This window comes from Oryctolagus cuniculus, chromosome 7 (assembly GCF_051225735.1).
Source record: "Oryctolagus cuniculus isolate XC-2025 breed Fujian yellow rabbit chromosome 7, ASM5122573v1, whole genome shotgun sequence".
Lineage (NCBI taxonomy): Eukaryota > Metazoa > Chordata > Mammalia > Lagomorpha > Leporidae > Oryctolagus > Oryctolagus cuniculus.
The window spans coordinates 38,648,097-38,663,197 of NC_142873.1; the positions used below are offsets into that span (position 1 = coordinate 38,648,097).

At 42.4% G+C, this 15,101-nt stretch overlaps 1 protein-coding gene across 4 annotated transcripts in view; it reads left to right on the plus strand.

Moving 5' to 3' along the window:
- The first annotated feature begins 13,086 nt into the window (after positions 1-13,086).
- CD244 (CD244 molecule) overlaps positions 13,087-15,101 on the plus strand; it is a 30,614-nt gene continuing 28,599 nt past the window's right edge. For all 4 annotated transcript variants that reach the window (XR_016237077.1, XM_017345752.4, XM_089336947.1 and 1 more), the window contains exon 1: positions 13,087-13,373. Coding sequence is in view for 3 of the 4 variants with exons in the window: in XM_017345752.4 (XP_017201241.3) it covers positions 13,295-13,373 (79 nt within the window). In the remaining variant the exon portion in view is untranslated. The remainder of the gene's footprint in view (positions 13,374-15,101) is intronic.

Consider the following 15,101-nt stretch of genomic DNA (forward strand, 5'->3'; position numbering starts at 1 on the left):
GACCCAGATGTAAAACCTAGAACTACAAAACTTTCAGAATAAAACACAGGGCAAGCAAAATCATTCAGGTGAGTGGCCAGCCTTGTCTTGCTGGGAGGACCCTGGTGTGTCATTTTCGTAGTACTTGAAATGTTAATGTTTCTTGGCAAAGTCCAGGTACACTTAGGTTGGCCATTGGCCACCTTTGTCTATAACACACATTTTCCCCTGCCTTGTGGCATAGAGATCCATGTCTCACAGCCACCCGGACCTTGCTTTGGTCTTCAAGTCCCTCCAATAAATTACAATTTGTGTAATCTTAGATTTGTTCTCTTTGTCCTTCTGCCTTTGGAACTGATTCTCATACACTTGCTTTCTCTAAAACACCAAGAATAGGGTAGGACCCAGGGGTCTGTATTTTCAGCAAATTCCTGGGTCATGCTGATGCTGCTGCTCTTAGACAATATTTCACAAACCTCAGTCCTAGAATTTCTTTAGTTATGATCCTGGATTAATCTGCCAGGGTTGCCATAACAAAGTATCACAAAGTGGGCGCTTAAGCAATAGAAATATATTTTCTCATAGTTCTGGAGGTTAGAAGTTCAAGATCAGTATGTCAACAGAGTTAATTCCATTTGAGGGCTGTGGGAGAGAGCTTTTTCTGTCTCTGTCTCTCTCTTCCAGCTTCTGGTGGTTTGATAGCAAGTTTTGCTGTTTTGTGGTTTGGAGATAGAACATCCTTGTTTCTGCTCTCAGATTCACAGAGCATTCCCATTTCTGTTTCTGAATTTCCTCTTTCTATGAATGCATTAGTCAGATTAGATTAAGATCCACCCAAATGACATCATACCTGGTTCATTACAAAGACCCTATTTACAAATAAGGTCATTTTCTGAGATCCTGGGGATTGAGAATTCAATATCTTTTGGGGGGACATAATCCGTTTAATCACAGGTCCCTTATCTATTTTGGTCTCCCAGAAGGCTGAAAGCTCTTTACAGCTGGAGAGATCCATTGTGATCAAGGATAGGCCCTTTTACTAGGGACTTCTTAGCCCAGCTCTATTACCTCCACTCCACTGATGCACTAACTCAAGGAAGAATTGCTTTTAAGAAAGTGACCTGTGAACACTGGTCATTTCCTGGTCATGAAGAAAAACCACACGACACAGAATCTGACTATGGTCACTGAGACAGCCAAGTTGCGAAAGGCGTTGTCCTAATGTTCACTTTTATTTTCCTTCCTCTTTTCTAGACATGAAACTCTAAAGGGAAGTGTAAGAGACTTAATCACTAGCCCCTTACCTTTCTTTCCACAGGGGTGGAGGTGCTCTCTCCTCCTCCTCTTTCTTCTTCTCCTTCTTCTTCTTCTTTAAGATTTATTTAATTGAAGGCAGAGTTCCAGAGAGACAGAGGCACAGAGAGAGAGAGAGAGAGAGAGAGAGGTCTTCTATCACTCCCCAAATGGCTGCATGGCTGGAGCCGATCCAAAGCCAGGAGTCAGGAGTTTATTCACTTCCGGGTCTCCCACTCAGGTGCAGGGGCCCAGGAACTTTCCCAGGCCATAGCAGAGAATTGGATCGGAAGTGGAGCAGCCAGGACTCAAACTGGAGCCAAAAAGGGATGTCAAAACTGCAGACCAGGGCTTTATCTGCAGTGCCACAGCATCGGCCCCAGAGCTCTCTTCTTCTTATTCTTCTTTCTTCTTTTTTTAAAGATTTATTTTATTTCTTTAAAAGACGGAGTTACCGAGAGAGGTAGAGCCAGAGAGACAGAGAGAAAAGTCTTCCATCTGCTGGCTCACTCCTCAAATGGCTGCATCGGCCAAAACTGAGTTTCTTCTTGGTCTCCCACAAGGGTGCAGGGGCCCAAGGACTTGGGCCATCCTCTACTGCTTTCCCAAGCCATAGCAGGGAGTTGGATCAGAAGTGGAGCAGCCGGGACTTGAACCGGCATCCATATGGGATGCAGGCACTGCATGCCAAGGCTTTAACTGGCTGGGCCACAACGCCAGCCTCCCCAGAGCTCTATACTTAAGAGCTCTCTGTTTCCTTCCACAAATTTCCTGGAACTGATAGTTCCATGGTAAAGGGCACTCCGAGTTTGTTGGAAAATTCTCCGGAGGGTACTTCTCAGTTCTTCATAAGGAAAGTCATTCGTGTACTTTGGAGATGAGGATCTTGGCTTTCTCAGAACTAGCCTGTGCTGTACAGAGAATCATAGATTTAGAATTATTAAAATGTTTCTTTATTTCCACCCTTGATCTTAGCCAAAAGGCCGAGAAGCAATAAGTTCTTTTATTTCCAAGAGAAACTATGAAATTACCGATTTTTGAAATTTGTCAATTAAATATTAAAAATCAGAAATGTAACATCCATTAACAGTATCATCTTACATCAAAGATGATATTTTAACAACAAAATTGAAAGGACATACTTACAGAGCAAGTGTGTTTTTTTTTTTTTTTTTTTACTGTTCAGTTTTGGTTCCTTCTTTTTTAATTTATTTAAGGAATAAATACAAACTTCATGCATTTAATATATGTAAATTTGGGGACATGGTGATCCTTCACCCCTACCTCCTTCCCATCCGTACTCCAACTCTTCTTCCTCTTCCCTCTCCCTTCCCCATTCTTATTTTTCACAAAGGTCAGTTTTCAGTGAATTTTATACTCATAAGATTAACCTTTTACTAAGTGGAGAGTTCACCGAATAGTTTGTTTCTGTTTTTTTTTTTTTTTCCCCTTTCTTCTTCATACTATTCGGCAAGCATGTTTCTTTAGTTTGAGTATATCTAATGTCATGAAGTCTTATCTGTTTGTTCTTATGTTTTTAAAACAATTTTTTGTTTTATTTATTAGAGAGGCAGAGGTGTGTTGGGGGGTGGGTGGAGAAAGAGAGAGAGATCTCCCATCCACTGTTTTACTCTCCAAATGCCTGCAAAAGCCAAGGGGTGGGCCAGGCGAGTGGCAGGGACTAAAGTACTTGTTGCCTCCCAGGACGGGCATTAGAAGAAAACTGGTATCAGGAGTGGAATCGGGACTTGAACCTAGTCACTCCAGTATGGGATGTGGACAACCCAAGCAGCATCTTAACCACGATGCAAATGCAAATGTTCTTGCATTTTTTATGCTGGTTCCAGCCACTGGAATGTGTTATGACTTGATGCAATGCTTAGATAGCAGTTTGGGAGCCCTTGATTCAATACAAATCCTTTGATGATTAGAACCTTTGAAATTGGGGCCATTGTTGTGGTGTAGTGGGTGAAGCTGCTGACTACAATGCTAGCATCCCATGTGGGTGCTGGTTCATGTTCCTGCAGCTTCACTTCTCTTTTTTTTGTTTTTTCTTTTCTTTTCTTTTTTTTTTTTAACTTTTATTTAATGAATATAAATTTCCAAAGTACAGCTTATGGATTACAATGGCTTCCCCCCCATAACGTCCCTCCCACCTGCAACCCTCCCCTTTCCCACTCCCTCTCCCCTTCCATTTACATCAAGATTCATTTTCGATTCTCTTTATATACAGAAGCAGCTTCACTTCTGACCCTGTTCCCTGCTAATGGCCTGGGAAAAAGCAGTGGAAGATGGCTCAGGTGCTCAGGCCCCTGCCAACCATATGGCAGACCTGGAAGAAACTCCTGGATTCTGGCTTCTGCCTGACACAGCCCTGCCTATTGTGGTCGACTGGGGAGTGAATCAATGGATGAAAGATAACTTTCACTTTCTGTGTCTCTCCCTCTCTCTCTGCAACTCTGACTTTTAAATAAATAAGTAAATCTTTTTGTTTAAATACAAGACCTTTGACTTCATTCATATCCCAGGGTTATCGACCTCTTTAAGAAAAAATATTAGTTACCTCCCTCTCCCAATGGTGGAATTAACCATTTTTTCCTCTTCTTTTTTCATATTTTATGGCAAAATTGTATTAAATAACTGATAACATTACATTTAAAAGACTTAAGAGTCTTGCACAGTAATTCTTAGGGGAAAGATGATGAGTTCCTGTGTCCTAAGTTGATATTTTCTACTTTGAGGGTATCAAAGGAATAGATTATACAATATGTCCAGATGAATTAACACAAAAAAAGAGTATTCAGATATCTAGAAACAATGTTTAGAAACACAATTTCTGAAATCAACCATAACCAAGGTAAAACTTGGGGCTGCCACCAGGATGTTATATCTGCAAGACCAATTTCAGAACTCCAGACACAGTTCTGTTTTCCATACTGAAATGACAATGTGTTTGTTTGGGTAAAACCATGATGCGATTTTCAACAGGGGATGGATATGGTGGAAATATTTTTAAGGGAGGGTAGTTTTGTTAACTAAAAATTTAATGTACAGTGTACTTCTCTAGATGCATATTAAGACATATTGACTCAGATTTAATATTTTTCAGAAACACTAGAATGTGTTATTACCCCAAATCCTAGTATTTTGGAACTTATAAGCACAAGCCCACTCTTTGTTACAGTAACAACGCCACCCTATCTGGCCCAGGTTGCAGGATTTCTAGAGGTATGATCTTGAAATAAACCTTTTTTTTCAACAGAGCTCACTGAATGTGCTTCTTGATCACAAAGCCTCAGCAGTCCAATGTTGGAACAGTATTCAGGAGAGGAAGGAGCCATGTTTCACCCTCAAATGATGAAAATCTAAAACATTCTTAAATCTAAAATGTAATTTTAAGATTTATTATTTTATTTCCAGTTTTGAAATCAGCTTTTAGAAGTTTAGATTTTAGTGTAAGAATAAAATAATATTTCTCAGCTTTCTCAGTTGCTAGATTACTTGTGTTGCTATGCACTACATGGCACATCTGAGATCCCAGATACTGGCCCTTGGCTGAGGTGGATAGAAAGGTTTTTAATGTATGTGTGTGTGATTATTGAAAATCATTTATCCATGAAAACTTTCCAGATCTTTTACCTGCTAAAGTTACTTATTCTTTTTGTTCCTATTGCAAAACAGATGATCTTTTTTCCTGAGGTAATTGCTTTTGTAATATATGAGTTTTGTGTAGCCAACACATCACACGTTCATTCTGGTCCCCTGAAGCCTCCTCTCAGAGCCCAGGTGCACTAGGCACATAACTACTTGTCAGTTACCACAGGCAATGGTTTGACTACTACATAACACAGAGCACTATCATTTCAACTTCCGACATTAGTTTCTTCATCTCCTATAAACATAAACCAAGTTAATTCAGGTTTTACTGAAACTAGAAAAAGAAATATATTACCTGGTGCCCTGCCTGATTTAAGGCTTCAACCCAAGGGCAGGGTGTTGTTAAGCCACTGCTTTGGACTACAGCATCTCATATCAAAGGGGAGGTTTGAGTCCCAGCTACTCTGTTTCTGCTCCAGCTTTCTGCTGACATGTCTGGGAAGTCCCTGCCATCCACATGGGAGACTCAGATGGAGGTCCTGGCTCCTGGCTTTGGCCTGGCCCAGCCCAGTTATTGCAGCTTTTGGGAGGAGAGCTGGCAAATTGAAGATTTCTCTCTCTCTCTCTCTCTCTCTCTCTCTCTCCCCTTTCCCCTTTCCCCTTTCCCCTTTCATCTTCCTTCCTCACTGTAACTCTGCCTTTCAAGTAAATAAATAATCTTTTAAAAAGGATTTCAGCCTGAAAGTGATATCTTTTTTGCTTCCAATCCTTGGCCAGAACAAGTCACAGGGTCCTCTTCCATGTGCCCCCTTCCAAAAGAGAATGGGATCACAGTGAGCAGCAAGGTGATATTGGTGGTCGTTTCTTTATGCTTGTAACAAATTCAGAGATGCATGGGAGCCAGACCAGTCCTCCTTCCCTCCTCCCTCCTCTTTCTGCCCACCTCCCTCCACCCTTCCTTCCTTCCTTTGTTTCACAATGCAGTGGACACTTAAGCTATGACACAACCCAAGAACTAGAATGCTGTTAATAATCTCCACCTACCCCATGCTCCTCTCTGTTACTTCACCCCTCACTTGTTGTTGCCATTATCTCAGTGTATGCTTATCATTTCTATTGCTTAAATTACTCTTAACAATCACACACACATGCATGCACGTCACATATGTGCGTAAATAGCACATTGTTTATTTTCTTGTTTTTAAACTCAATAGAAATATCAGATGTTGTCTTCTGGGTGTATCTTTTTACCTGTGACATTAAGCATTATTTTCTATGCTGTTGCCAATTCATCCATTCATTTTCTTTTTTTTAAAGCAAAAATTTATAACTTTAATGCCTGTTAAATGCCAAAATTACCAAAATTACCAAAAGTGAGAAGAAAATGCTTAGGTTTTATGTTTTTATCTGTTTTTTTTTTTTTTTTCATTTGAGATGGAGGGGAAAGAGAGAGATTGGGGGGGGGAACAAGAGTGAGAGAGAGAAAGAGAGAGAGAATTTCCCAGCAAATGCCAGGAGAGAGAATTTCCCAGCAAATGCCAGAGATGGCTTAGGTTAGCCCAAAGCCAGAGCCATGGACCATAAATGCAATATAGGTCTCCCACATTGGTGACAGGAATCCAAGTACTTGAGCTTTCACTGCTGCCTCCCAGGGTCTCTGTTGGGGGGAAGTTTGAGTCAAGATCTGAACCTGGACGTCTATCCCAAGCACTCTGATGTGGGATGGAAGCATCCTAACTTTTTAGACTAAATGTCCTTTCCTTTTTTTTTTTTTTTAATGAGGGATAGTTTAATGTATCAGGAAAGCAGGAAAAATAATGAAAGTTAAGTGATGATAAAATCCTAAATTTTTTAAGATTTATTTATTTATTTGAAAGGTGGAGTTACAGAGAGGCAGAGGGGAGAGAGAGAGAGAGAGAGGTCTTCCATCTGCTGGTTCACTCCCCAGATGGCCACAAGGGCTGGAACTGCGCTGATCTGAAGCCGGTAGCCAGGAGCTTCATCTGGGTCTCCCATGTGGGTACAGGAGCCCAAGGACTTGGGCCATCTCCTACTGCTTTCCCAGGCCATAGCAGAGAGCTGGACTGGAAGTGGAGCAGCAGGGACTCGAACTGGCGCCCATGTGGGATGCTTGCACTGTAAGCAGCAGCTTTACACGATATGCCACATCGCCAACCCCAAAATCCTAAATTTGCATCCATGTCTGCTTTTGACTCTGTATACATTTCTTAATGTCTTTGGAGTTCAATATTTATATCCATAGTGGAGGTGGTTACATTTACTTTCTTTTAAAAAATTTTATTTAAGTTATACAAATTTCATGTATTTCATATTTACAGATTTAGGAGCATAGTGATACTTCCCACTCACCCATGCTCCCCCCATGCTCCAACCCTTCTTCCTCCTCCCTCTCCCATTCCCACTCTTGATTTTTTAAAGATCTATTTTCAGTTTAGTTAATGATCATAAAATTAACCCTACACTAAGTAAAAAAGTTCAACTAACAGTATGAAAGAAAAAAAACACTGTTCCTCAGTGGGAGAGACAGGGCCTGAAAACAATCATCGAATATCAAAATGTTCCTTTCACTCGAATACATTACATTTGAGGTACACCCATTCATTTTCAAAGCTAGTGATATTCCATTGTGTGAATATAATGCAACTTATTTTCTACTATATCATTATCAGGCATTTGTTTCTGAGGTTATATTGAAATTTCAAGGAAGTGAATTGCTTTAAAGTCCTATATTGCACTCCCTAAAGAATAGCAAAATGACTTCCCAAACCTCGTTTCCATGATTCTTTGTAGGACTTCTCTGTGCAGAATCCCACAGCCTTAATTCTTTGTGAGGCAAATATGCAATAAAGTCTTAGAAAATCACTGATGGTTGAAATGATGACTTTTCCATTACACACTACATATTGATCATGTTATTTTATCAATAGTATATGAAAGTTCAGGCTGGCAGACTTCCTCAAGAGCAGTGAAAGCTTTAGGGAATTAAAAGAAATGCCCAAGGTGCTGCTTTTGAAATGTAAGTGTATGATGTGCCACCATGTATGCACAAAAATGTGTGCAAAATACGTGATAAATGCTCCTGTAAATTAAGAAATAATGTGTATGCAGAATTGACAACTGTAGTCAGAAAAAAATCTTATAAACAGCAAAAAGGAAAACAGGGCAGGAGGACACAATGCCTTTAGAACATAGAAAGAAGCTGGATAGGAAAGACAGAGATGGTGTTTTTCAGACTTGGAGAAGGGAATGAAACATCTAGGGCCCAAGACCTGAAAGTTGGTTTTTGATCTAGGCTAAGACAGATTCCCAGAATTAAAACACAAGGTAGCAGAAGTCTCTTCTAAGAATTGTACATCTAAAGCTGAAGTAATGCTTTAAGAGCCTCAGTTGGCATGAAGCTGATGTTCCATTAGACACCCTGTCTAAAATGTATCCAGCTTCAGTCATAGTGCATCTCACTGCCCATGCCTGTGCTGGATTGCCCAGGATAGACTGGGAGGCAGAAACTAAGTCTCAGTGTGGAGCAAGGAGGGGGTCAAAGCATTTGATCCTCAAGAGCCTGTTCCTCTTCAGAAGAAAACATACAGATGTGATAAGGGACACTATTGGAGCTGACTAGGAGAAGGTATGCCAGGAAAAGAGAACTTCATGTGAAGTCATACAAGGAGGTGGGGCAGGGAAGGGGGAAAGGGAACTGTTAGAAGAAGAGGAAGTCAGACATAGGCTCTTCATCTTTTGGTGGTCTTGTGTGAGTGTGTAGACACATCCAAACCCGTATCATAGATTTTTTAAAATTTTATTATTTATTTATTTATTTTATTTGAAAGAGAGAGATTGTGAGAGGACCCAGAGAGCTCCCCCATCTACTGGTTCACTCCCCAAATGCCCACAACAGCTGGGCTGGATGAGGTTGAACCCAGGAATAGAGAACTCAATCTGGGTCGCCTGCTGATTGACAGGGACCCAAGTACTTGGTCACCTAAAAGTTATGTTTCCTTTTTGACTTTTGCAAAACGTTGACATAGTAATAGTTCAATGATAAAACTCTCAGAATATAATTTGATACCAAGTGACATTCTAACACAATACAGTAAAACAGAAATGTACAAAAGAAATTCCTATTTTATTATTTTAAATGGTATAAGTTAAAATGGTATAAGACAATTCATTGATGCATCTCCCTTGCAATTTGGGAAAATGCATTCATTTTTCATGTAGAAATATTGGTTCCAACACAAGGAGGCAGAGATTGATCTTATTTCCTGTGCCATATTGTGAGTGTCAGGAGTTAGCCTCAACTTTTCTGCACTGCCGAGCTGTTTCTCCCCAGTGAAGCTGGGAATAGCAAGTTCCCCACTCTATGGAAATTCTGAAGTGATCTATCTCATGCATTGCACAATTAGGTTCTCACTACTGAGTCCTCAACTTCCATACAGGTCCACCAGGTTTTTTGATGTTCCGTGTGTTGTTTTAAGAGGCTTCGCCTTACATCTTCCTTTCAGGAATGTTGTATCTCTGACCACAAACCTGAAAGTCACCACAGTAAGCAAATAAACAAAACAGGCTTATTCTTTTTTTTTTTTTTTTTTTTTTTTTTTAGCTCAATGGACTTTATTTTTTTTTATTTTTTTTTTAATCTTTTATTTAATGAATATAAATTTCCAAAGTACGACTCATGGGTTACAATGGCTTCCCCCCCCATACCGTCCCTCCCACCCACAACCCTCCCCTTTCCCACTCCCTCTCCCCTTCCATTCACATCAAGATTCATTTTCGATTATCTTAATATACAGAAGATCAGCTTAGTATACCTTAAGTAAGTATTTCAACAGTTTGCTCCCACACAAAAACATAAAGTGAAAAATAATAGATGATTTTTTTTAAATGATGATGAAATCAGATCAGACCTATTGTCATGTTTAATCCCAGTGAGAGTCAAGTTGGGAATTGATAATTTCTTTCTTTCTTTTTTTTTTTTTTTTTTTTTACAGAAGATCAGTTTAGTGTACATTAAGTAAAGATTTCAGTCGTTTGCACCCCCATAGAAACACAAAGTGAAATATACTGTTTGAGTACTCGTTATAGCATTAAGCCTCAGTGTACAGCACGTTAAGGACAGAGATCCTACATGAGGAGTAAGTGCACAGTGACTCCTAAAACAGGCTTATTCTCTTCTGGGGAATGAAAACCCAAGAGTGAGTAGTTTTTTAGCCCTTTTGAGAAAGAGAAACAGAAAAAGAATTGTTTTTACCTGCTTTCATTCAAAGAAGTACACTGACAATACTCAGATGATTAGAAAGACAATAATTTTTCATTTGCATCTAGTATTAGAATTCTTAAAAGATTGCTTAACATACTTGTCAAACCAATCAGGCCCTTTTTGAAGGATTCATCTTTGACTACTTTTATAGTTTCTTCTTTTCAGGTGTACAGTAAAAGGGTTAATTTTGCCTGTAGAGAAATCTGGCCTTGGCCCTTGGCTCCTGGGAAGTAATCCATAAGCTTTGGAGTATGTTGCCTCATTAGAAAGTCTTCATTTACCAGGGACATTGAGCCATTCCAGAGAGTCTATGGTAACAATCTGAATTATAGTAGGAGATTTGGTTTGTATAGCATCAGAAGGAACCAGAGACTAAGGTCAGCCGTGGGGTGGTTAGCCAAATGCCAGTCAAAATTCTGGACACCAAAGCTTGGGAGAGCTTCCCTAGTTGTCAATACTCCATGTATATTGTTATATACCTTTTCTGGGAGGAGTAAGAGCTGTCTGTATAACTCTGTTGGAATAGGATAACTGGAATTTTGTGCATGATCCTTTTGTTTGGAAATCCCCTGGATCCTGCCATGTCTACCTCTTCCCTTGATTATTTTTTTTAAATATTTACTTATTTATTTGAAAGTCAGAATTACACACAGAGAGAAGGAGAGGCAGAGAGGAGTGCAGGGACCTTGGTGACTCAGGGAAATGCAAATGCCGTTTCTAGGGAACTCACTCATTCTTTCAGCACTCAACAATATATTAAGCAACTGTGAAGGAACAGGCCCGGAACCAGGCTCTGGGAACCCCAAACTAAGGGGAGCACGACTTTATGTTGTAGAGCTCACGATTAGGCAGAGCAGTGTGGGAACAAAGGGCAGTTATTAAGTGGTAGAGTTTGTTAAAGACCACAAGGCAGAGACACAAAAGTGGTACACCTGCTCCCAGCTTAGGATTGTGAAGCAGATTCTTAATTTGTGCTATTTGGATAGTCTCTTCCATCTGCCAGGTGAGGAAGTTTACCCTTTCTTTTTGTATCATACTTTGAGCACAACCTCCCAAGGTCAAGAGCATTGTCAGAGAAACTCTGAGGATATTCCCTGGGGATGAGGGCTTCCCTTTCGGAGAAGACAAATGATAGAAGAGATGATAACCATTAGACCAGCTTCAAAAAGCTAAATAAACAAAACCTTATCTATATCGGATACCTTACTCCATTGGATAGCTCTAACAAAATGGGCAGCTCATGAACTACATAAACTCACTTCTCACAGTTCTGTAGGCTGGGAAGTCTGAGGTCAGAGTGCCAGGGCAGTCAAGGTCTGATGAGAGTTCTTTGCTGGGTTGCAAAGTGTTTAATTCCAGCTGTGTCTTCACACAGTGGAAGAGATGAGCAAGCTCTCTGGGACTTTTCTGAAATAAAGACAATCATTCTACCCATGAAGGCTCTGCTGTCATGAACTAGTAACTTCTCTGAAGACCTCACTTCCTAATAATTGTGACTCAATGTCAACTTGAGTTTTATAGTGACAGAGTTTTATACACATGGGCTCAGGAATAATTGCTCATTTGATCCTGAAACCTACCTCTTGAAGAAGGGAAGTCAACTATTGATGATCCTGCAGAGCAGAAAGTTACCTTGGCCAGCATTACACAGCTGAACAGCAGCTCGAGCCCAGGTCTTTGACTCCAAATCCAAAGCTCTGTCCAGAGCCCCACTGCCAAGGCCTACAGCCTCTCACCTCTGTGCTGCTTCCAACAGGCTCATTGTAAATGAATAAAAGAATGGGAAAAGAGAAGAATGGTGGACTTGAAGAGAACTGAAATAGTTGCTGCTAAGAGGAAAGTGAAAGAAATAGGCACGAACCCTAGGGTATGAAGGCAGTAACCCTGCGCTTGAAGCAAAAGGGAGTGGGATGTCACTGCCCCTGCCCCTCATGGAGACCTCAGGGGTCCAGAGCTGCCTGACCTTTCAGGAGGGTGGACTCCACGTGTGCAGAGGGACGGGAGCAGAAATGACAGCACATGCTTTCTGGGTGAAGTCCAGAAAGGGAAGAGAGAACTACCGCCAGGAAGGTACAAAAAAGCATAGCATATGGAAGTATGAAGGACCTCATACTTGTGCAAAAATTCATAAATCATGAATAATCTTTCATTGTGTGCATTTTTCCATGAATTTTGAAGATACCCCCCCCCCCAGTACAGATAGAAAGCTTGGAGCAAAAGTAAATTCTTATAAAAAACATGAACTTGAATGTACTAAAACTTGGGTGTTCAACTTGCACAGAATCCCAGGCCTGTTAGATTTTTCTAATACCCCCAGTTCTGGGGCTCGTGTTGTGGTATAGTACCACATATGAGCGCCAGTTCAAGTCCCAGCTGCTCCAATCCAACTCTCTTATACGGCCTGGGAAAGCAGTAGAAAATGATCCAAGTCCTTGCCCCCCTGCATCTGCGTGGGAGACCGGGAAGAAACTCCTGGCTCCTGGCCTTGGAGTAGCCCAGATCCGGCTGTTGTTGCAGTCATCTGGGGGAGTGAACCAGTCACAGATGGAAGATCTCTCTCTCTCTCTCTCTCTCTCTCTCTCTCTCTGCCTCTGCCTCTCTGTAACTCTGACTTTCAAATAAATAAATAAATCTTAAAAAAATATTCCTAGTTCTTTGTTCTCTTCCTATGTCCTACACAGGGTTCTGGCTCTCAGTCAAACCCTCCCAACCCTTCTCCCCAGTGTGGGAAAATGGCTGTGTGCTCCTCATGTTGTCTCTCTATATTGCTAGTAGGATGGAGAGAATTGGAAAATGTCTTAGGCATCTGCCCTTTGAAGGAAGCAGCTAGGCTCCAGCGCAGGAGGGATCAGATTCTGAAGCTGGTTTTGTGGGTCAGAGTGAGCCCCAAGGACCCGCCCACTTGATGCAAACTTTGCATCAGCTATGGGAACTGTCAGACCAGGTCCAGGGACTGGGGCTTTCTCAGAGACCTTGCCAGCTTGCAGCAAATGTTAGCAGCTTCAAATTGAGGAAACTGTGGCTGGACAGGCAGTGACACGCTTTGCTACCACAGCCTTGCTACTGCCTGGTGACTGTTGAGCCTGTGTACAGCAGGGTGTCTGGCAGGGGAGAGGAGCTACCTGACTCCTCTATCCTTTGAGAATGTTGGGGCCACCCGACCCCTCTGTCCTCACCCTCACCCTGACCTTCCTCCTGCTCTTCAAACAGCACCAGGGCCAAGGTAAGAGCCCCAGCCTGGTGTGGGGGAGGGGGCTGGCATGGACCACGGGTTCCACAGCTCAGTGAGATCAGAACCCAGAGCCTCCCATCAGACCACCTGTAGGGTCACCTGGAGCTGGGATGCTGTCAGCTCCTGTGGGTTCTGACAGTGGATCGGGGAACTGAGAATGGCCTGTGCCCTTGCCATTAGCAATCCAGGCAGTCTTGGCTGAAGCAATCGCTTTTCACTGTCTTCAATCTCCCCTTCTGAGAAGTGGGGAGGAGACCTCCTCCCAGTTGCTGTAAGAACAACAAAGGAAATCTCACCCTCTAATTGTGGGATGAGAGTGGCAAAGCAGCCCCAAGGAAGCTGGAAGGTTCTGGAGCCCAGAGACAGGCAGGTAGACCACTGGGCAGGAAGGCTGAGTGGGAAGAGGGCAGGGGTGCTGGGGCAAAGCCACTGGCCAGGATAGGGGTTATACCCAAATGCCCAGTGCTTTGGCTCCTCAGCTCTTCCTGTAACCCAGGGGTTGTAGGAGCCCGAGAATTATTAGGGAAATGTTGGCTTGGAGTGGAAGTAGGAGAGCACAGTATTAGAAAGCTACACAGCAAAACTAAGGCTGTCAATAGGGCATGCAGTCTTCCAGGGCATCCTCAGGGGATCCAGTCCAAGGATGCTCCCATATTTTTCCAACTCTGGAGTCCAAGGTATTCTGAAGTTTTGATCTTATGTTTCAGGTGAGCGGCTCAGGTACAAGGGCAGGGCTGGGTGGGTACAGAGGGGGAAAGTGAGACGGAGGATGGTGTTTGTCCAGAAACTTGTGCATTAAAGTCCCAGCCCCAGGTCCCGGTTCATCATGAGCCCCTGAGGACTCACATCCTCCAGGAAGACATAGTCTAAGCTTGTGTGGATTCAGCATTTGTGAGGAATACAGACAGCTTTGGGAATAGCATGGTGAAGAACCATGAGCAGGGAGGGATGCTTGGAGCCCCAGGGCTCCGTGGGTGGGCAAGTGGGACTCAACAGCCCTGGTTGGGATTTGGTCTAAGGAGCTTAAAAAGCACCTCAGTCAGTTGAGAGAGGACTGATGAGTTTGGGGGTTCAGGGGCAAGAGTGACAGAAGGGACGAGGCTGTGTGATAGGGGCATGGCATGTCCTTCTTCCCCACCATGTCCAGGGGTACAACACCGTCTCTGCATGGTGGTGGCAGATCTGTAGCACAGTGCAACCGTAAGTGATTCCTGGAGTGAGGGAACAGGGCACATGTCGTCAGCTCTCCTCTCCTCCTTCCATATTCCGTGTCTGTGGAGCTGGCCTAATGTGAGCACCTGGAGTTGCTCTGCTTGCTTTCATTTGTAAACTTCATAGTTGGACTGGATTGCAAAGTTCCTGAGAAGCTGAAAGAATAGTGCAAAGGAACCTTGTGTTTCCTTCGCTTATGTTTATTCAACAATTACCATTTAAAATTCTCTTTTTCTTCAGAACCTTTTTCATAAACGTGGCCGGCCTGAACTGACACAAGTTAAAATAGTCTTGAAAGTCCTGTCTTATTACAACACAATAGGACAACACCGGAAGTGGGGGCAGGGTTTCGTCTCAGTTCTTTTCAGAGACTGGGTCACTTATCTATACACAGGTGGCTCACTGACCTGATGCATTAAAAACCAACTGGACAAATACATGAGAGAAGCCACTGTAGGTATTAAGCTTGTAGGAAGGTTGCTATTCAACAAATGGCAGCTTGATGGG